The sequence below is a fragment of the Pelophylax lessonae genome, assembly GCF_965119305.1.
Source record: "Pelophylax lessonae genome assembly, chromosome: 1".
Lineage (NCBI taxonomy): Eukaryota > Metazoa > Chordata > Amphibia > Anura > Ranidae > Pelophylax > Pelophylax lessonae.
Genome location: NC_138768.1, coordinates 202,177,900 through 202,201,209, shown reverse-complemented (window position 1 = coordinate 202,201,209; position 23,310 = coordinate 202,177,900). Strand labels below are relative to the sequence as shown.

Below are 23,310 nucleotides of genomic sequence, written 5' to 3'. Positions count from 1 at the left end.
GGAACTTGAAGCACATGGGCTACAGCAGCAGAAGACCACACTGGGTGCAACTCCTGTCAGCTAAGAACAGGAAAATGAGGCTACAGTTTGCACAGGCTCACCAAAATTGGACAATCGAACATTGGGAAAATGTAGGCTGGTCTGATGAGTCTTGATTTCAGCTGCAACATTAAGATGGTAGTGTCAGAATTTTGATTAAACCACATTAAAACATGGATCCATCCTGTCTTGTATCAACGCTTCAGGCTGGTAGTGGTGTAATGGCGTGGGGGATATTTTCTTGGCACACTTTGGGCCCTCTAGTACCAATTGACTGTCGTTTTTAAATGCCACAGCCTACCTGAGTATTGTTGCTGACCATGTCCATCCCTTTATGACTACAGTGCATCCATCTTCTGATGGCTACTTCCAGCAGGATAATGCACCATGTCCCAAAGCTCAGATCAGCTCAAACTGGTTTCTTGAACATAACAATGAGGTCACTGTACTCAAATGGCCTCCACAGTCACCAGATCTCAATACAAAAGAGCACCTTTGGGATGTGGTGGATAATTCATATCGTGGATGTGCAGCCAACAAATCTGCAGCAACTGCGTGATGTTATCATGTCAATATGGGCCAAAACCTTAGGAATGTTTCTAATACCTTGTTGAATCTGTGCCACAAAGAATTAAGGCAGTTCTGAAGGGAAAATGGGGTCCAACTCGGTACTAGCAAGGTGTTTTACACAAAATAAAGGTTAAAGGAGTTGTAAAGTCAGAAGGTTTTATATATTATTGCATTCTATGAATAATGCATTCTGCTTCATTCTGAAGCAGCCTCCCCAGCACCCCCTAATACTTACCTGAGCCACATCTCTGTCCATCGATGTCCACGAGTCAGTTGGCCGTCAGACTCTCCCTCCTGATTAGCTGAGACACAGCTGTGATGCCATTGGCTCCCGCGGCCGTTAGTCAGCCAATCAGGAGCGAAAGAGGGGTGGGGCCGAACTGCTGCTCTGTGTCTGAATGCATACACGGAACTGCAGCTCGGCTCATGTGCCCCCATAGCAAGCTTCTTGCTGTGGGGGCACTCGTCAAGAGGAAGGAGCAACAAAGAGGGACCAGAGAAGAGGATCCGGGCTGCCCTGTGCAAAACCAACTGCACAGAGCATGTAAGTAGAATGTGTGGTGGTGGGAAAAAACATTTGGGGACATTACTTAAAGGTTTAAAATTTTAACGGTATTTACTGGTGTGGGTACAAAAAATTCAGGCCTGAAATTGATTTTAATTTCTGCATTATTATTATTATTATTATTATTCCTTTTTGATTATCTTCTCTTTGTATGTCACAAATCTGTTTGTAGTAATCTCTAATGCAGTATTCTATAATCTGATTTGTAGTGTTTGAAGATGCTGATCTTAATTTGGTCACCCCATCTGTCCTGTTTGCTGCTGTTGGCACTGCAGGTCAGAGATGCACCACAGCCAGACGCCTGGTAAGAAATAATTACCTTTTTGACTCTCATAGCTGTTCTTGATCTTGTATTATGTCCTTATCCATTATTCTCTGTTTGTAGTTCTTGCATGAAAGCATCCATGATGACATTGTTCAGAAATTATCTAAAGCCTATGCGCAAGTGCGTATCGGGGACCCCTGGGAATGTGAGTAGTGTTTTAAAGGAAATGGAATAATAATAAATAATAACATTTTTAATGTAAAGTGGTTGCAAACCTCTGATAGGAAATAGGACAAAAGCATAGAACTCTATAGTGTGTACTTGTCTCAGAGCATTAGTGTCCTTTTCTTTCTGCTGCTTCGTTCCTCTATCAACATGAATAACTTCTGACAAGTTTTCCTGACCCCAAGAGAAAAAACGTGACAGGGAAGGAACACCCAGCACAGAGTCTGTGATTGGCAGCCTCAGCTCAGTTTCTTTTGTGCTGTGTGAATGGGGGGGGGGGGGGGGTGGGGAGGAGAGTGTGTCCATTCCCTCAGAGTCCTCCTTAGTGAGCTTTGCAGTGTATACTTTTCTCTATCGTTCATTGACAGACGCAGCTTCATATCTTGACCATTGGGTTATGCTGCTCCCTACAGGAGTAGGACACTAGGCAGGGAAAAACTTCACCACGTCTATAGGGCAGTCCCTGCAGGCATAACCCCACACACTTTGCTACAGCCCTCAGTTTTTCTACCTAGTTCCCTGCTGTGACTTCGGTCTATTTATTTTGGAAAACTTTTTTATGTTTAATTTTTATTTACTAGTTGGAGTTCCTGGAGAACTACAAGCAACAGCAGGCTGGGTTTTGGACTTTGAATCCCGACCTCAGGGATCTAGGCTATCCATCGGCCAATGTCGTGGCGTACATCAATCATCAAGGATGCACCAAGAATGTCTTAGCGCCCTGGGAGGTGGCAGATATTATGGATTGAGCGGAGAGGTTTGTTACAGCTCTCTGCTGTGCACATCCCAGATGTAAACAACTGGCAGGTGGATTACCTGAGTCATCAGGTGTTGGATCAGGGGGAGTGGTCCCTGCATCCGGAGGTGTTTCACCTCCTGTGTGTTTGGTGGGGGAAAACCGATGTCGACCTGTTTGCTTCTTGCCTCAGCAGGAAGGTTCAGAGGTTTGTAGCCAGGTTGAGGGATCCTCTGACCGATGCCACAGACGCACTGGTGGCTTCTTTGGGTCAGTATTGGCTGATCTATGCGTTCCTTCCGCTCAAACTCCTGCCGTGGCTTCTGCACAGAATAGAGGTGGAAGGGATTCTGGACATTCTGGTGGCCCCAGACTGGCCTCGTCGGGCTTGGTACGCGGACCTGGTAGGGTTGGTCGCTGATGCTCCTTGGAGACTTCCTCTCAGGGAAGATCTGCTGTCTCAAGGGCCGATCTTCCATTCTGCTTTACAGTCGCTGGCTTTAATGACGTGGCTGTTGAAAGCCAGGTACTGAAGGATAAGGGTCTTTCTGACTCTGATTCCTACACTATTGAAGGCCAAGAAGTCTACTTCCAGTAAGATCTATCATTGTACGTAAATCGCTGGAAGCGCACCCTCGTTTGTTCACGGTATTTAGGGTTTTGACCTTTTTTTTTTTTTTCAAAAAGGGGTTGAACAGCGTTTGGCTTTGGGCACCATCAAAGGCCAAGTGTCAGCTTTGGCTATTTATTTCCAACGTCCTTTAGCTATGCATGCCCTGATTCGCACTTTTATTCAAGGGGTGCGTCATCTGGCTCCTCCGAGGCGATCCCCTCTGCCTCCATGGGATCTGAATTCTGGTGTTATCTGTTCTTCAAAAACCTCAGTTTGAGAACATTAGGGAAATTCCCCTGCTCACGTTTTCTCAGAAGGTTGCCTTTTTGGTGGCTACCACTTCTGCCCGCAGGGTGTCCAATTGGCAGCGTTGTCCTGCCATTCCCCTTATCTGGTGGTCCACAGAGATAAGGTGGTACTGCAACCTAATCAGTCGTTTCTTCCTAAGGTGGTTTCTGGTTTCCGTTTTAATGAAGACATTGTGCTGCCTTCACTCGGTCCTAAGCCCAAGCATCCCAAGGAAATTGCTTTCCATTCTTTGGATGTGGTTCGGGCAATTAGAGTTTACCTGACGACTACTGAAACTTTCAGGAAATCGGACTTTGTCCTTCCCAAAGGACCTCGTAAAGAATTGGCTGCGTCTGCTGCGACCATATCCAGATGGATCAGGCAGACGGTGGTTCAGGCTTATTCACTAAAGGGTCAGGTTCCTCCTTTCCCGGTGAAGGCGCATTCTACTCCAGCGCTGAGTGCCTCTTGGGCTTTTCGCCATCAGGTGTAAGTGATGCAAGTTTGCAAGGCGGCAACTTGGTCGTCGGTGCACACGTTCACAAAATTCTACGAGGTAGATGTGTTGGCATCTTCGACTGTCTTTTGGCCACAAGGTTTTGCAGGCTGCTGTCTAAAAACTTTTTTCTCTTTGAGGGTATATGTTTTTTCTAGGTGAGCTCCAGTTGTTCTTGGTTAAGCTCCTTGTTACCTGGTTGGCTATGTTTAGTCTTGGGAAATTACGTTGTTCTTTGCGTTAATTTTTTTTTTTTCTTTTTTTTTTTCCCTCCACCCCTCACGCAAATACTGCTTTGGGATGTCCCAATGGTCAAGAAGACTTACCGTAATATCCTTTTCTGTGAAGTTCATTGACCAGACGCAGCACCCACCCCACCTATTATGATTGGAATAGGTTTGTTTTCTTCTAAACACTGTTTGCAACGAAACTGAGGGCTGTAGCAGTGTGTGGGGTTATGCCTGCAGGGACTGCCCCATAGGCGTGGTGAGGTTTTTTCCTGCCTAGTGTTCTACTCCTGTAGGGAACAGCATAACCCAATGGTCAAGAAGATATTGAACTGCGTCGGTCAACGAACTTCAGAGAAAAGGATTTTATGGTAAGTCAAAAATCCAATTTTTAGCTCTCCGTCCTCTGTTTTCTAACAGCTCAGACAAGCTTTATAAATTATGGACTTTGCACAGATGTTTACAAGAGAACACTGCAACAGTTAGAGGATTTGTTTCATCACTGTATCACCTAAGGCTGGTCACTTCACTTGGTATATGTATGGGTTTACAAGCACTTTAATGAATTGTAAATTTAAGCTGTTACTTTAACTGTTTCCAGAACTTTTTGAATGTGATTTACATTTTACTTGTTTGCTGTATAATTTGATGGCAGCACTTCCTTTGCAAGCTTTTATATATTGTGAAAACCATAAAAGGAGAAATCCTCTAGAGCAGGGGTCTTCAAACTATGGCCCTCCAGTTGTTCAGGAACTGCAATTCCCATCATGCCTAGTCATGTCTGTAAATGTCAGAGTTTTACAATGCCTCATGGGATGTGTAGTTCCGCAACAGCTGGAGGGCCGTAGTTTGAGGATCACTGCTCTAGAGCATCTTAAACACATTTTTGTCTTCCTGTATGTGTGTATATATAAAAACAAAGGAGAGAGATTAGAGGGGTTGTTATGCTGGACATACCATTTTTACATTTGAGTTACTTTAAATGTAAAAGCGAACTTTTTTTTTTTTTTTTTTTTTCTTAGTTTTTTTAGTAGAGTGAGCAAGGGTAATAACTTTTTCTTAAGCCGGTCATACATGGGTCGAATCCAGAAAAAAATTTCTTTCAAGAATCTCACCTAAGAATTTTTTTTGCATATTTTGCACCATTAGTGGGCCGCAACAATGGACAATATCTGTGCGGCCACCGAATTTGAGTGTTTGGGCATGTTGGAAATTTTTTGAAAAACAAACTATCTTCTAATCAATGATGGGAAAATAGTATATATACTAATCTATAAAAAAATAAAATAAAATATTCCCAGAAAAGAAGATTCCTGGCCAGAAATTATTTTCTGTAGCAACATGAGGTGAAATTGAAGGCTTGGTTGGTTGAATTTCGAAATCGATGGTGGCACCATCAAATCACAAAATTTACAAAGTTTCTGATTTTCGAAAGAAAAGTAGTTTGGAATTAGACCCATGTATGGCCTGCATTAGTGTTTTTATTGCTGTCTGTATCTTCACTGGGGAGATGAACCTTTCTGATTTGTCCTGATGTCCAGCAGAGAAGGTGAGGGGAAACCATCCAGATGAGACTGATGTTTTGGGTAAAGTTGTGTAAGACCGAACTCTCCTCACTTTGATTTGTGGTTAATAGCTGCTTGGAAGCAAGATTGCCTAATGAAAACATAAACGAATGTGAAGGGTTACCGTATGAAATCTCTCCAATTCCTTGTGGGCCTTTATATGTCAGCTCTTTGACTTTTTTCTGAGTATTTTAAAAACCATGTCTGTCTCTTTTCAGCTGACACGTTATGTGGACCTCTACACACCAAGCAGGCTGTGGAAATGTTCCTTTCCGCCATTGAGCAAGCGAAATGTGAAGGGGGTACCGTTGTGTGTGGTGGTAAGGTATGTTGAAGAGAGATACTTATTGGTGGAGATAACGGCTTCATTATCAATTAACATGTGTTTTTTTTTTTTCTGTTCCTTTCTGTATTACCCAACAAAGGTAATTGATCGTTCAGGAAATTTTGTGGAACCAACCATCATGACAGGCCTTGCTCACGACTCCCCAATCGTTCACAAGGAAACCTTTGCTCCAATACTTTACATTCTAAAATTCAAGGTAAAATTCTATATTTAACTTTTTTTTTTTTAGCTTCTTATTAAAGCACACCTCTACTTTACTTTGCTTTTAAGCTGAACTCCAGATAAAATAAAAAATGTATACTTCCAGTGGGTCTCCCCATCTTCCTCAACCATGCCCCCCCCCAAACAGCAAGGGCAAAGGCTTGTTTTCATCTAGGGGAAACCGAAAGGGCTGTTAAATCAGTCACAGGCACTTTGATGCCATCATTATACAATGCAGGGCCATCGGTCCTACATTGTATGCGAGGAAGTCCAGCTCCCCACCCACAATGCAGAGTATCTGAGGGTGTAGAAGAGAAGGTGTTGTGGTTTTTTTTTTTTTCTTTTTTTTTAACCTTCGAGTTCAAAACTGGAAACCCTATAGCTAACATTAGGACTTGGTGTACAATAAAGGATTGTTACAACTGTGGAATTCTTACATTTACCAAGGAAAACAGAGCTTTAGGGTCCTATTAACTTTGTTACATCATCCTTGCCACTACAATAATCATGCCATCTCTGCAATAGGGGTTAAATGAGCTGCTCATTCGGTAGCTCTGTACACAGATTCTCCCTTATGGCTGACTTCAGTGATATCTTGGTAGCTTTCTTTAGTAATGGTATGTGATTTATATCTGTAGATTAACTGAGAGTTATTGTTCTAGCTTCCACTTGGCTATAAAGTATAGATTTTGCTTTAAGGAGCAAGTCCACCCAAATGGACACAAGCTAGATTTTGGAAGGACATGGCTCCATCTAGACCCCTTGTAGCTTTATGTCTAGTAATGTTACTTAGTTCTGCACCATCTCTATATAGAGATTCTGGGAGGGCATATGTTAATGCCATGGCTGGTTTCGTCTGCCAAAAAAGGATTAGAGTTTTTCAATTTTTTATTGTAACTTGTGCCCCTACTGAGGCCATTTCTCCACTTCCTGCCAGGGCAGGAAGAAATGCGAAATCCCTCCCAGCTTAAACATAAACACATTTTTTAGTACAGTGGGGAAGAATTAGAACTGGTAAAATTTTAATTTGAAACTAAATCGGGAAAGAAATTAATCATTAAAGGCTCATTCACATGGGCTTCTAAAACACTGCATTTAGATTTGCCTAGTTTTAAACATATCTAAACGCTGCACTATAAAATCAATGAGGTCATGCACACAGCTTTTGCCTAAAAACGAAAATGTGCACCATGTTTAGCAGCATACAAAAATGGTAGGATTTGACTTTTTCCAGGACCGTACATATCTGCAGATTTTACATGTAAACATGTCTAAGAAGTCTGAAAATAACAGTGCCTGGAATCGGCCATTACAGTACTTTTGAACTGTTTGTGCCATTTTGCTAAATCGTTTTGTCTGGACTCTAACGTCGTGTAACTCTGTAGCTTTGGATTATGTCTTAGACAATGATATCTGGACATATACACTGTCCTTTGTTTATTTCCAAGAATCGTCATTGCAGTATAAATAATAAAAAAAAAAAAAAAGCGGCGGCTTCCTCCTGGGGTTTCGGCATGGCGGTCGAGAAGGCCATAGCGGCCTCCCCCCCCCTCCCCCCTCACAAGGCCCTGGAGCCAGATGGTTTCCCTGCAGATTTTTACAAGTCCTTCACTGAGCAGTTGGCCCCCCGGATTAGCTCACTCCTGTCCTACTGCGTAGACCAACAGATGCTACCGCCCTCCATGTTAGATGCCTACATGATCTTTCTCTTGAAACCTGGGAAGGATCCGCTGGCCTGTTCTTCATATCGCCCTATAGCCCTACTAAATATGGACCTTAAAATACTAAGATCCTGGCGTCTCGACTGGCCGGGGTTATCCACTCGCTGGTGGATGCTGATCAGACTGAAATTCGGCAGACACCAACATTAGGAGATTTTGTATCCATCTTCAGTTACTGGGAGAGGGATCGCAAACGAGGGTGGTGGTATCAATTGATATCGAAAAAGCTTTTGACTCAGTGGACTGGCGATTTATGCATACTGTTCTTGAGCTCATGAGCTTTGGTTCGAAGTTCAGTACTTGGGGATTTCCCTCCTATATACCAGTCCCCGGGATTCAATTCGATTAGGCCAATCCACCTCCCCATTTTTTGCAATTGCGTGGGGAACTAGTCAAGGGCACCCACTATCTCCTTTCCTTTTCGCTCTCACTATGGAACCTATTGCGCAGCTCTCCAGAGGTCGGGGCAATAGGTGTGGGCTCTATATAGGAATGTCTCGCACTGTACGCCGATGACATGCTCCCTTTTCTTAGAGACCCCGGTCCTTCGCTTAGAGCGGCTTTGTCAATTCTAGATGAGTTCGGTAGGTACTCGGGTCTCAGGGTCAACTGGGGAAAGTCGTCGATATTGCCGTCGGACGAAGGTGCTAGGTCCACAGCGGACGAGGATCTTCCCCTATGTTGGGTCCAAACTATGACGTACTTGGGGGGCCAGGTTACCTGTAAGATACAGGATTATTTTACCTTGAATCTGCTTCCCTTATCTAGACTCCAACAAATCATACAAGCATGGAGAAAACTGAATTCGAATTAGCTTGATTAAAACGAAAGTTCTCCCAGTCCTTTTATATTATCTACGGCATTCCCCTCTGTGGGTACCTAAAACATTTTTTAAGAAACTGGATAGTATTGTCAGTTCTTTCCTTTGGTCGCCCGGGTCCCCCAGGATAGGGCTGCGGGCTCTACAGGAGCCTTGGGGAAGGGCAGGCCTGGCACTCCCAGACTGGCAAAAATATTACCTGGCCGGTCAGATCGTTTTGCCAGGCGCTGGCTGTTGTTGGATAGTGACGACTCGGCTACAGTACTTGAGGCAGCATATCTTGGTTCCTATGAGAGTCTAAGACTTGCTCTGTACAGAGGGCCGGGGTCTGACCTCCCACTGACTCAGACAATGAAGGCTACCATTAGAGCATGGACACAGGCCACCAAACTGGCTTGCCTGAGCTATTTGGGCTTTTCACCTTCCACTCCCCTCTGGATGAACCCCAGACTCCCTCACTTTTGCCGTTCGCCAGAGCCCATGGCGTGGGCTACTAGAGGCATCAAAACCCTAGGGGACCTAACCTGTGAAGGGTACCTCCTGACGTTTTGACAGACTGAAGTTCAGACACGACCTGCCTAATTCTCATCTTTTTCGGTATCTCCAACTGCATCATGCCTACCATTGCCAGTTTAGAAAAACAGGGGTGGAGTCTCTGCCCTCAGATTTCGAGAGCCTGTTAACGAATGCTGCTTTGTCCGAGACCCTATCTGTTGTGTACAAGGAATTATTCAAACAAACGTAGAGACAAATGGGCAACAGAGGTACTGGATCTCCAGGGGGTGGACTGGGAGGACATGTGGGAAAAACCCTTCAAACACCTAGTGGCTGCCAGGGATAAACTGATACAGTTAAAATGTATTCATAGAACCTATTATACTCCGGCTCGGTTGGCAAAGATATATCCTGCCTCCTCTGCTGAATGCTGGCGCTGCTCGTTCTCCCCAGCAGATGCTGCCTATGTTTTCTGGGACTGCATACAGATCCAGAGGTTCTGGACCTCCTGTATTTTGGAGGTGCTGATGGTCCAATTCCGGTGACACCTTGGGTGTGTCCCCTGGGTCTGGTGGAGGAGGTGGTGCCGTCCGCGTCTCATAGAACGCTTCTAACTATCCTCCTCTTCTATGCAAGAAAAGCTATACTCTTGCACTGGAAGAAAATGTCTCCATCCCCCCCCCCCCATTGTCATTTTGGAACGGATTGGTGAACGCAATAATGCCTCTCTAGAGGGCAACGCATGTTTCCAGGGGGGTGTCCTAAAAAAATTTGACAGGGTGTGAAGGGCGTGGAATGGCTCTTTGGATACGGTGGGCTGATTAGCTGGGTTAGTGAATAACTTAGTTTAATTTTCATTTGTGTACTGTGGACTCTAATTTACAGGGCATACTTGCTTAATGGTAGCCATATGGAATGCAACTTTACATGGCCATGACTCCATTTTGTACTAAGGTGCATTCAGATCCTGACTTGAATGATGTTCATTACCCGCCTAGTTAATGTTTAACTGCTGGTAGTTTGCTGGGAGGGAGGGTGGGAAGGTTTGGTTAGCGAGTTGTTTTTTGTCTAGTTGGACATCCCCACTAGGGGGTGCTCATTGGTCTGTTCCATGGGTGATTCTATCTTTGTTTGTTTCTTATCTATTGTTTTGTCTTTCTCAAACCTCAATAAAAATTATTTTTCAAAAAAAAAAAGAGAAATGGCACTTGGAGCTATGGAGAGAGTCCAATTAAACACTACAGATATACTGTGTGCGCTCTGGTCACATTTCAGGACTGGGGTTTACAAGCTTTTTAAGCTAGTGAATTAACTTGCAACATACGTATTAACATGTATAATGTAGTAATTGCTCAGCTGGACTTGGAAATTAATATATTAAAGCATATTCATCACACACACACACACTGACTGCACACTTTGTTCTCTATAATACTGGACATAAAACTGTCATCATGTTTACCATTGAAGTGCTGGGATATCTTTGTTTTCATTCTTCAACAAAGCAGCTGAGAAATACTTTATCTAGTATTCCCATTTTTAAAATTGCACAGTTGCAAAGGCCTGGGTGACTAATATAAGGTAATAAGGCGTCTAAAGTGAATTACATGTTGGTCCCTTTTTTAGCTGGTCTGTCTGGAGGTGAATGATCCCCAAAATTATTGTATGGCACTTAGGGGCTTTCAATATAAATATATATTGGTTATTATCATGAATGAGAGGAACCAGCTACAGACTTTTAAGAACTGAGCTGCTCGGTTATCTAGGAGACTTTGTTGGTTTCGTATATACAGTTTGAAATTAATCTGGCCATTGGGTAACCACCTGCCTAACAACTGGTCTGCGAGACATTCTGTATTCCAGACATGTACACACTGGCTATACTGATCTGGGCGTGCAGTATGCACACTCCATCTGGTTGACCTAGAATAGTATGGGAGCTTTTAGAACTGATACTCCTGGTTGGCTTTAAATAATAAAGGAGCTCTCTGGACTCCTACAAAGATGCATGGGAGCATAACCCAAGTCTAACAACCAAATTGTGCAGTAAGTGCGTGAGAAGATTAGTAAAGCTGCTTGGATTTGGATGTTTTGCCTTCTGTTACATCATTCAGAATGGAATCTAATTTGCTGGATTGTCATTAATCTGGAGGGGTCTATGCTGCCTTGACTTAGTCCTGGACAAGAACAGGTGGAGCTACCCATCCTGTGTGGATGAGAGCTAAAGAGATGGGACTTGTGTAGGAAGGGGGATTTATGTGGAGTCATTAACTCACTCATGCGGATAATCAAGTAAAAGGTTTATGTTGACAATCTCATTAATGCAGGGAGATCACTAGAGTGGAAGAAGTACAAGCATGAATAACTTCAAGATATCAGACCTTCCTCCCTCCCTCGAAAACCAACTGCCTAGTTGCAGTAGTCTTGTGCCTGAAACATTTTTTTACAATATGTGAACGCTGAGGATAATGGAACTACTGAGCTGCAGAAAGATATAGCACTGTTGACTCCTAAATGTTATTCGCTTTGGCAGGACTTTAAAATAAGGCAGGCAAAGCACCATAACCTGCAGTAACCCACAGAGAGCAGTCAAAATAATCAACGTTCTCTCACCAGTAAAATATTTGAGATTTTGGTGTACCTTTTTCTACTGTTACATTTAATTATCTTCTTTCTCCTTTAGACTGAAGAAGAAGCTTTTGCATGGAATAATGAGGTTAAGCAAGGCCTGTCCAGCAGCATCTTTACAAAGGACTTGGGAAGGATTTTCCGCTGGCTTGGGTACAAATTTTGTGTGTGTGTGTGTGTGTGTTGTTTGTTTTTTTTTTTTTTTTTTTATATATATTTATGTAGTTAGTTATTTTTCTCGAAATTACTGTTGTACAAATTACACACATGGGGCATACTTAAGAGTGCTCATTCTGCCTCAATATCCTTTTTTAATTAAGGAGCTTCCCTGCAAATTTCTGGGTTGAATAATGCGCATTACTATTCAACTCACTTCAGTGAGCCCAGGATGTCAAAAGCCACCCCATTCCATAGGGGAACATAATTTTTTAACTAAGCTGCAACAGAATTAATTGCCCTTTTTAGCAGCTTTTTGAAAACTTACAAGCTTGTGAATTGAGGTTGAGTTGGATCTAGTTTATCAAGTGACTGATTTTCTTCCTAGGCCAAAGGGATCAGACTGTGGTATAGTAAATGTCAATATTCCAACCAGTGGAGCCGAAATTGGTGGAGCTTTTGGTGAGTATTATTGGTGGGAATGTTAATATATCTTGTATGTCTGCAAACCAAAAAAAACTCAAAGGACATGGAATTGTTGTTGCATTATATCTTCTGCATTCTGGAAGGAACTAGCCCTGTTTTGTGAAAAATACAATGCTACTTTTAGGAAGGTCTGATTTGGTCACAGAATGCCTACAAGAACTGTAAGGTCTCATACACACAGAGCTTAAAGAAATGTCGCTGTTACAGGTGTTTGGCATATATGTATATATTTATTTTTTCATTCTATAAAAGCCCCTTTATGTAAGCCTATGTGTTCTTGCACACATAGGCCTTTACAAATGTATTCGAGGAGCGCTTTACAGGATGAAAAAAAACCCCACCAAATAAAAACTTAAGAGGAGCTTAAGAGCAGAAAAAAACACGTGCCTAAATGCGCCTCAACATGTTTTGAATATTAAAACGTTCCAATAGCCAGGATAAATTATGGAATCCATTAATGCTCAAATACTTGACGCTAGTGATGCACTGATACCAGTATCGGTGCTGATAGTTTTCACACAAGTTACGTAGTTGGAAAAAGACAAGTCCATCTAGCTCATCCAATAAAAAACACAACCATACAATCCCATATACACAATCCTATACCCACAGTTGATCCAGAGGAAAGCGAAAAACCCCAGCAAAGCATGGTCCAATTTGCTACAGCAGGAGAAAACATTCCTTTCTAATCCCCCGAGAGGCAATCCGATATTCCCCTGGATCAACTTTACCTGTAAATATTAGTACCCATTTATATTATGTACACCCAGGAAAAAATCCAGGCCTTTTAAAGCAATCTACTGAGCTGGCTCTCTTTTCCTCTAGACGTAAAGAGCGCCCCCTTGTTCTCTGTGATGACCTTAAAGTGAATAACTCAACACCAAGTTCACTATAAGGACCCCTTATGTATTTATACAGGTTGATCATATCCCCCTTAATCCCTTCTCAAGAGAGAATAAATTCAGTTTGTCTAATCTATCCTCATAGCTGAGCTCCTCCATGCCCACTTGTACTCATGCAAATTCTCTAACTTTTTTTTATCTGTGCAGTTTAAAACCCATACAAAATTAATGGGCTCATATTGCACGGTAAAGAATCACATGCAATTTAAACAGGAATGTGGTGTAATTCCTGTCCAAATCGCCTGCAATTTCCCACATCGCTCCTGTGTGAACCCAGGCTTGTCATATTGATTTCAGCCTGGGTTCACACAGAAGCGGTGCGAGAAACCGGTTGCGATTCTGACAGGAATACCTGTTCAAATTGTATGCGATTCTTTGCAGTGCAATTTGAGCTAATCCATTTTGTATGGGCTCAAATCACACTGCAAAGGGTATTGTTACTCTGTATCTGTGAATACTTGACCAAAGGTACCAGTACTCTTACTCACCGGTAAATAAAAAAATAAAAAAAAGATGGTATTGTTGCAACCCTGTCCCCATGTACATGAGGTCTAATAGTAATGACCGTACAGTGTTGTGTGTTTTTTTTTTTTTTTTTTTTTTTCTTTTAGTGAAAATTCTGTTTGGTTTTTATTCCTTCTTTGCTAATGTTGTGGCGTGTTTTAATCTAAAAAGGTGGTGAAAAACACACAGGTGGTGGAAGAGAGTCTGGAAGTGATTCCTGGAAACATTATATGAGAAGGTCAACATGGTAAGTTAAACAGGCAGGAGTCTGTGATAATAAAGTTCTTTTAGTTACACTACATTCAGGTGTCTTTTTGTTATGCATTGACAAACAATAGAACAAGCACATAAAAATTGGTTGTTAGTCATTATGAATATATAGCTTATTGTAGTGTCTAATCGCACTCCTACCAATACAGCTCTTTACCTATCCACTATTATGTTTCATCAGCACTGGATGAATAAACAAAATCTTTTCCTTTAGCGCGCTTATAATATTACACCAGAAATAACACTTCATAGAGGGTAATGGGGAAAAAAACGCCTACAAACTCAAACATGTACAAACACATGTATGCAGTTAGAAGGTAAGCACATGGCACTAAAAACCCAGCACAGCAAGTTTAAATTGGTGCAAAAGAGAAACAGCGCAAAAGGACTGTAGTATGTTAGAATAAAATAATTCTAAAACACGCCCACAAAGATAAGATCACAGGTATTCAAAGGTTAAAGGGGATCTGCAATCCTGCTATGGGTGCTCCTGCCCTGGCCAGGGGCTGAGTAGCCTAGAGAAGTAGTGCCGTAGATCCAAGGAGTCACTGTGTAGGATCCAGTCCAGAGCCCGTAAATAAATAAATCACTTTGTTAGGTTCGCAAAGCTGTGTGCAAAGAATGTTTACGCTAGTTTAAAAACTAGCAGGGAGCACAGTCCAGAATCAGCAATGCCTACATTGCTAAATATCTTATAAAGCAACTTGGCAAACATGTACATTTTGAGAATTGTCAAATAATAAAACAAACAAGCAGATTTTCATTCTGTTACTTTACACAGGCTGATAAGCTGAACACACTGTGGTGTGATCCTGCCTGTTGGCTCTGCATTTTAGGATACTGCTTCGTATTGGCTGCGGGTCTTAATAAATGGAATAACCCTTATTTCTCTTTCGTTCATTGACACACCGCTCCTGTCATTCTTGATTATTGAGTTATACGCCCCCCCTATAGGAATAGGACACTAGGCCAAAAAAAAAAATTCTGGCTACACCCATGGGCAGTCCCAGGGACTATACTCCCTCTCTCTGTTATAGTCACTCAGTTTTTTTTTTTTTTTGGACCTAGTTCCTTGCTGGGATCTTTGGTCCTGGCAAAATTTCTTTAGATAGGCAAATTTTTCCTCCTGAATTTTTCCTGTGAGATCTACGATCAACTGCCTGACTGGGCGACAGGCTGGATGATCTGCATCCACCCCAGTCTGGCCAGCGAGCGTGCGCAGGTCTCGGCTCTGCGCTAGGTCGGCCGCGACATAGCCCCACTGGACAGGTGCAGGCCCTGCGAATTAAATGTCTCGCAAGTTCGCATACGACCTGGCCTCGGCCTGAGTCCCAGCGTTCCTCCTGGCCTCCAGCCCCCCCATTCCAATGGAGAGGAGGATCTGTCTGGAGCGTTGCCCACCTGGTTCCTGGTATAATGAGTAACTGTCCCCCTCCACCCCTGTAGAGTTTTCGGATGGACGTGGGCCCCTCCTTGAGGCGGTTGGACCACCGGGCTCCCCTCCTTCCCGCAAGCACCCCCCTCCCCCGCCAAATGGTGGAGGCCCCTCCTTATCCTCTGGTGTGGACTCCTGGATCATTTAGCTTCCTGATCGCCGCACGTGTAGTGAAAATTCTCCTGGTGATGGCAGTTGCCTGAGTCAGCGGGTGGCGAGTCTGGTGGGGTCCTCTGCTGAGAATCCCTCTGTGCCTTGAGCTCTGCAGAAGTCTCCCTTTGAAAATATTCGGGCGATTCCCCTGCTTTTGCTGTTTTTAGAAGGTGGCCTTTTTGGTGGCTGTGGTTCAAGCAATTAGGGTGTATCTGGCAGCTACAGAGTCTTTCAGGAAGTCAGACTCTCTGCTTGTACTCACGAATGGACCTCGCAGAGGGTTGCCCGCTTCCTCTGCAACCATTTTTAAATGGATCAGACAGACGGTGGTTCTGGCCTGTTCCATCAGGGGTCAGGTTCCTCCTTTCCCTATCAAGGCGCACTCTACTAGGGCGCTTGATGCCTCCTGGGCCTTCCATCATCAAGCATCATTGATGCCGGTTTGCAAGGTCGTCGGTGCACACTTTTACAAAGTTTTATAAAGTGAATGTGTTGGCATCTGCAGATGCACCCCTCATGTTTGACACTGCTTTGAAATGTCCCAATGGTCAAAAATGACAGGAGCTGTGTCTGCCAATGAATGAAAGAGAAAATGGGATTTTTGACTTACCGTAAAATCTATTTCTCTGATGTTCATTGATTGACACAGCACCCACCCCTCTGTGGAGTTATTATTCTTGTGATACTGCTTGTAACAAAAGTGACTATAGCAGAGAGAGGGAGTATACCCCCTGAACTCCATATCTTCTTGACTCTGGGGTTTTGCTACTCTTCAAAAGAGTAGGACTAGGTGGAAACAAAATTTGACTATGCCCCCTAGAGCTGTCCTGGGGGGGTATACTTCCCACTTCCTGCTATAGGACTTCCGTTTTTTTATGCCTAGACGCAGGCCTCGTAAGGCTGGTAGCCGATGTTCCTTGGAGACTCCCTCTCAGAAGATATTGTGTCTCAAGGGACGATCTTCCTTTCTGCTTTACATTCACTGGCTTTGATGGCCTAGCTTTTGAAAGCCAGGTACTGAAGGATAGAGGGTTGTTGGATTCAGGGATTCCTACTCTGTTAAAAGCTAGAAAATCTATTTCTAGGAAGATTTATCAGAGTATGGAGGGCGTACATTTCTTGATGTGAGTCTCTCTCTCTCTCTCTCTCTCTCTCTCTCTCTCTCTCTCTCTCTCTCTCTCTCTCTCTCTCTCTCTCTCTCTCTCTCTCTCTCTCTCTCTCATATTGCCCGACAACCCCCCCCCCCATTTCGGCAGAGAGGGGTTCTGTCAGGAGATGGTGCCTGACTGTTCCAGGTATGGTAAGTAAACAGTTTCCCCTGATGGTTTTTGGGGTGGACACGGGCCCTTCCTTTAGACGGTCGGACCCTCACTTTCCTGGTTCCGTTCTGACCTGTCATGCACCTCCCCTTACCTGTTCCCCCCCCCCCCTCTACTGGGGCTATGGCTCTTTGTACTCACGGGTGGACCAAAGAAAGGGCTGCCTGCGTCTGCTGCAACTTTTTCCAGAGGGATCGGACAGACGGTGATGCAACTTTATTCAATTAATGGTCAGGTTCCATCTTTCCCTGTTATGGCGCATTCTACTCAGGCGCTTAGTGCTTCCTGGGCTTTTCGCCATCAGGCATCTGTGGTTCAGGTTTGCAAGGGGGCTACCTGGTCGTCTGTTCATACCTTCACAGAATTTTATAAGGTGGATGTGCTGGCATCTGCAGATGCCTCCTTTTGGCTGCAAAGTTTTGCAGGCTGCTGTTTTTAAGGGAGTTTCTTAGTCTCCCTTGAGGGTGTTTAAGGATTTTTCAGGTGGGTGCCTCTTTTTGCCGCAAAGTTTTTCAGGCTGCCATTTTTAGGGTGTTTTTAGTCTCCCTTGAGGGTATTTTAAGGTTTTTTTTTTTTTTTTTGTTTTTTTTTTCGGGGGGTCTCATCTTGTTCTGATGAGTCCTATGTTGCCTGGTTGGCTGTGGTTCAGCCTTGGGAATTTTCTGCTGTTCCCTCCCCTCATGTTTTTATGGCACTGCTTTGGGACGTCCCTACTGTTATGAAGGACAGAGACTGCGTCCGTCAATGAACCTAGAGAAAATTGGTTTTTTGTCTTACCGTAAAATCCTTTCCTCTGAAGTTCATTGACAGATGCAGTACCCGCCCCTCTATTTTGAATTGGGTTGGTATTGTTTTCTCTGACACTGCTTTGATGCAAAACTGACATCGTATAGCAGGGAGAGAGGGTATACCCCCTTGGACTGCCCATAGGTGTAGCCAGAACTTTTCTGCCTAGTGTCCTACTCCTGTAGGGGGCAGTATAACCCTACTGTTATGAAGAGCAGACTGCATCCGTCAATGAACTTCAGAGAAAAGGATTTTACAGTAAGACAAAAATACAATTTTTCCCTGTTAAGGCGCATTCTACAAGAGCGCTCATTGCCTCCTGGGCCTCCTGTCATCAGACGCCAGTGGTTCAGGTGTGCAAGGCAGCCACATGGTCGTCCGTGCATAACCAAGTTTTACAAGGTGGATGTCCTAGCATCGGCAGATGCTGTGTTTGGCTGCAAGGTTTTGCAGGCTGCTGTTGCAGAGGCTCCTGCCTCTTGAGAATGTATTTTTTTTCTGGGTGGTGAGCTCCAGTTGTTCTTGGTTGAGCTCTGCTTGTTACAAAGTCCTTTTAGCATAGTCAAGTTTTTGTTTTCACCTAGTCCTACTCCTATGGAGAGCAGCATAACCCAGAGTCAAAGAAGATATGGAGCTGTGTCCGTCAATGAACATCAGAGAAAAGGATTTTACGTTTTTTTCGTTCATTGACGGACACAGCTCCAGAATCTTGACCATTAGGTTTTGCTGCTCCCTACAGGAGTAGGACACTAGGCAGGAAACAGCTTTACCACGCCCATGGGGCAGTCCCAGGGGGTATATTCCCACTTCCTGCTGTAGGCATTCAGTTTTTTTCTGCTTAGTCGGCACCTAATTCCTTGCTAGGATTTCTGGTCCTAGCATTTTTTTTCCTTATAAAGTTTTTTTTTTTTTTTTTTTCCCTCCTTTTTTTTTTTTTTTTCTACTGTCCCTGTGAGAACTACAGTCAACACATGCACGATTCTGCTTCGCACTAGGTCGGCTGCAACATAGCCCCACTGGACGGGGGCTGGCCTGCAAGTTAAATGCCTCGGAAGGATGCATACGACCTGGTTGCGGCCTGAGTCGCAGCGTTCCTCTTTGCCGACCACACCCCCATTCCGGTGGAGAGGTGATCTTTCCGGAGTGGTGGCCACCCAGTTCCACAGTATGGCAAGTAGTTGTTCCCCCCCCCCCCCCTCTCCCTTGAGGGTTTTGGGGTGGACATTGGCCCATCCCTGGGACTGTGGGACCCCCCAAGTTACCCTCCTTCTCCCTAGCCCCTCTAACCCTCTAAGGTCACCGTGAGTCTTCCGTACACCCCCACCCACCCCGCCATTGAGGTTGTGAGCTGGCTTTTGCCATGTGCTCTGAAGGGGGGCTTCCTTTGGGGCTGCTACTGACCGTTTTTCTCCGGGGGTTACAACGGGGGGGAGGGGAGGGGGGTGGAGCCCTGTGAGTGTCCTGTTGCCACCCAACTTCCCTTGGATGGGATCTGTGCAGCTGGGCCTCCACCAAAATTTAGACCCTGATGGTCACCTTTGTTTGACTGTTGACAGCATGCCGCCATTATTGTGTAGGCACCCCCCCCCCCCCTTTAGCGATGCCATTATTTTCATGCGGGCCTCTATGGAGGGGCTTGGAGGGCAACCCCCTTTTTTTGTTTTTCGTGGGGTCCAGCAGGGGGTCCATTCATGGGCCCTGGGTCGGCGTGTCCCTGCGGGATCCCAGTCGGCGACCCTCATCTGCCTGTTTTGTGTCTATGTAACAATCCTGCTTGTGTTTCGGGGTGATCTTACTATGTAGCAACCCTACTGGGTCTGCGTCCATGCACTACGAGTGCTTAGACAGTGAGGATGATTCCTCTTCTACGTCGGCTGCGCATGAAACAGCACTGGTGAATACGCTGATTGTATCGGTGCGGGCAAGCTCTCCAGAAGTAGCAAAAGGTATCCCCTACTTTGACGAATTGTCGGTGCCTAAGCGTTTTCGCTAGACTGTATCCCTGTGGGACACTTTTTTTTTTTTTTTTCTTTTTAACGGAGTGGGCAAAGCTTTTGCACCAGGATCTGGAGGGGAAATGGCTTCCCCCTGCCCTTGCGAACTGGGGGACCAGTTGGTCCAGGGGTTGCAGTTTGTCTGTGGTGCCCCTCTGAATGCGGCTCCCTTAGTTTCTAGGCTGTCCAGTCTTCCAAGAAGGCCTTATCTGGTCTCCCCTTTTTGAGGGAGCCTATTTAGCTCTTCCTGGATGATACTATTAGGGTCTTACAGGGGAAGAGTACTCTTCTTCCACAGGCTGCCAGGGGCAGGGAGTCTCGTCACTGACGTGGGCCCTTTTTTTTTCTTTTTTTCTTGGCTCAAGGATCTAAGTCTCAGGACAACCTCCGGAGGTTCCAAGAGGACCTGGTCTGGTAAGCCGAGAGCTGGTTCTTCCAGACCTGCAGACAAGCCCTCTGAGGTGGGGATGTCTTCGCTTCTTTCTGGACCCATGGACCTGAACCGATTCAAGACAGGTGGGATCGTGGAGCTGATCCAATCTGGCTACAAGATCGAGTTTCGGTCTTATCCTCCAGTGAAGTTCTTCCCTTCCACTCTGCATTTGTCCCCAGACCGCCTGCGGGGTCTCTTCGGGGCGGTGCAAACTTTCTACTACAAGGGGGGATTGTTCCAGTTCTAAAATTGGAACTTTTTAAAGGTTTCTAGTCAAACCTGTTTACAGTTCCCAGGAAGGAAGGCAAGGTACATCCAATCCTGGACCTCAAGGCTTTGAACCGCGTGTGTGGGTACAGAAGTTCCGAATAGAGTCCATTTGTGCCATAGTGCCATCCCCACATCAAAGGACTATTCCTTTCATATGCCAATATATGTCGGACATCAGCGTTTCCTCCGCTTTGCTGTGGGTGAGGAGCATGACAAATTTATGGCATTACCCTTTGGTCTCGCCTCAGCTCCTCTGGTATTCACGAAAGTGTTGGCCTTGTAGCGGCAGCGGGGATTGCGGTACTGGGTATCTGCACAACCTTTTTCTACAAGCAGTCTCCGACTGCTCTAAAGGACAACCTGAAAATTACTGTATGGACTCTGTTGGAGTTCGGTTGGAAATTAAACTTTCAAAATTCTCCCCTGGTTCCATTTACCAAGTTGGATTATCTGGGTCTGACTTTGCTCCAGCCAGGGTGTTTTTTCTGGGGGAAAAACTCCAAAGCTGCAGTATGCGACTCTGCTCCTGTTTAGCAATCTGTCTTCTTTTAGGCTTTGCATGTGGGCGTTGAGGCGGTTCCGTTTGCACAGTTCCACTCGAGCCTCTGCAAAGGGAGATCTTGCCAAGTGGGACAAGGATCCACGGTCTCTAGATAATCTGATCCTGTTGAGCCGGGATTGGAGAGGGTCCCTGATATGGTGGCTTTGCTCTCCGGCGCTTCGACAGGGCAAATGCTTCCTTCCCCTGTACTGGAAGGTGGCCCCCGCAGTTGCCAGCCTGTCCAGATGGAGAGGTGTTTTGGGCACGGATGTGCTTAAGGGGTCTAGACTCTGGGGGAGTCAAGACTACCGATCATTATACTGGAACTTTGGGCGATTCGATTTGTCTGGCTCGTTGGATAAATCGCCTTCAGAGGTGCCAGGTAAGGATTTAATCGGACAATGCCCTGGCCGTGGCGTATGTCAATCACCAACGGGGCACAGGAAGTGTCCTGGCGGCTCGGAAGGTAGCTGGCATTCTAATGTTCAGCTGTGTCTCCGGTGGGCAATGCCTGAGGAGGACCTGTTGGCCTTTTGTCTCAACAGGAAGTTACAGAGAATTGTGGCAAGGTCTCGGGATCCTCTGGCTGACGTTGGATGCAGTGGTGGCTCCTTGGGGCCAATATCTTCTGATATACGCCTTTACCCCCGCTAAAACTTCTGCCGAGTCTCCTGCAAAGGATCCGGTCATCCTAGTAGCTCCAGACTGGTCTTGCTGGTCTTGGTACACCGATCTGGTACGACTTTTTGCCGATGCCCCTTGGAGACTTCCTTTCAGAGAAGATCTATTGGCTCAAGGGCCAATCTTCCATCCTGCTTTACAATCACTGGCTTGGCTGTTGAAAACCAGTTGTTGGAAGGATAGGGGTTTGTCTAAATCGATGATTCCCACGTTGTCAAGAGATAGAAAATCTACCTCTAGGAAGATTTACCATCTCGATTGGAAGACTTACATTGCGTGGTGTTAGTCTCTTGGGGTTCATCCTTGTTCCCTTTCGGTGACCAGGTTTTTGGCCTTGGCGGTCATCCTTTGCTATCCTTTTGGCTACGCATTCTTTGGTTCGCACCGTTTTATTTAGGGGGTTCGCCACTTGGCTTCCCCAATACAGTCTACCATGCCTCCGTGAGATCTTAATTTGGTGCTGTCTGTTCTCCAGAACTAGCCTTTTGTAAATATTTGCAAGCTTCCTCTGCTTACATTGTCCCAGAAGGTAGCCTTCTTGGTGGCTATTAGTTCTGCATACAGGGTGTCAATCCTGGCGGCGTTGTCGTGTCTTGTCATTCGCCTTACCTGGTGGTTAACAGAGATAATGTGGTGCCTTCCTAAGGTTGTTCTTCGTCCCTGTCCGTCTTTCCAAAGGTCGTCTCTGGTTTCCATCTGAATAAAGACATTGTGTTGCCTTCCCTGTGTCCTAAGCCTAAACCTCCTAAGGAGATTGCCTTGCACTCTCTTGATGTGGGTCAGGCAATCGGGGTGTGCCTTGCGGCAACCGAGTCGTTTAGGAAATCAGCCTTACTATTTGTCCTTACGGATGGACCTCGCAAAGGGTTGGTCACATCTGCTGCAAACCTTTCCAGATGGACAAGACAGGTGGTGGTGCAGGCTATTCCATCATGGGTCAGGTTCCTTTGTTCCCTGTTAAGGCGCGTTCTACATGGTTGCTTAGAGCCTCCTAGGCCTTCCGCCATCCGGTTTGCAAGGCGGTCACTTGTCGTCGTCTGTGCACACTTTCACAAAATTTTATAAAATTGATTTGCTGGCATCTGTGGATGCTGCTTTTGGCCGCAAAGTTTTGCAGGCCGCTGTTTGAGAGGATTAGTTCTCTCTGAGAGTGTGTTTTTGCTTTTTTTTTTTTTTTTTTTCTTCAGGTGAGTTCCAGTTGTTCCTGGTTGATCTCCATGTTACCTGGTTGGCTAGGGTTAGCCTTTTGGGTGTTTTTTTCTTCTGTGTTTTTCACATGTTTAACACTGCTTTGGGAGATGGTCAAGAAGATTCTTGAGCTGTGTCTGTCAATGATTGGATTTTTGTCTTACTGTAAAATCCTTCTCTCTGATGTTCATTGATGGACACAGCACCCACCCCTCTATCGAGTTGGGTTATTTTTCTTCTGACACTGCTTGCAACTAAACTGAATACTTATAGCAGGAAGTGGGAGTATACCCCCCTGGGACTGCCCCATAGGCGTGGTAAAGCGTTTTCTTGCCTAGTGTCCTACTCCTGTAGGGGGCAGCATAACCCAATGGTCAAGATTCTGGATCGGT

At 45.0% G+C, this 23,310-nt stretch overlaps 1 protein-coding gene across 1 annotated transcript in view; it reads left to right on the top strand.

Moving 5' to 3' along the window:
• ALDH7A1 (aldehyde dehydrogenase 7 family member A1) overlaps window positions 1-23,310 on the top strand; it is a 59,785-nt gene that overhangs the window by 35,669 nt on the left and 806 nt on the right. The window contains exons 11-17 of the mRNA XM_082272817.1: window positions 1,384-1,478; window positions 1,560-1,644; window positions 5,808-5,914; window positions 6,015-6,131; window positions 11,856-11,953; window positions 12,345-12,418; window positions 14,020-14,095. Of these exons, the coding sequence (XP_082128943.1) occupies window positions 1,384-1,478; window positions 1,560-1,644; window positions 5,808-5,914; window positions 6,015-6,131; window positions 11,856-11,953; window positions 12,345-12,418; window positions 14,020-14,095 (652 nt within the window). The remainder of the gene's footprint in view (window positions 1-1,383; window positions 1,479-1,559; window positions 1,645-5,807; window positions 5,915-6,014; window positions 6,132-11,855; window positions 11,954-12,344; window positions 12,419-14,019; window positions 14,096-23,310) is intronic.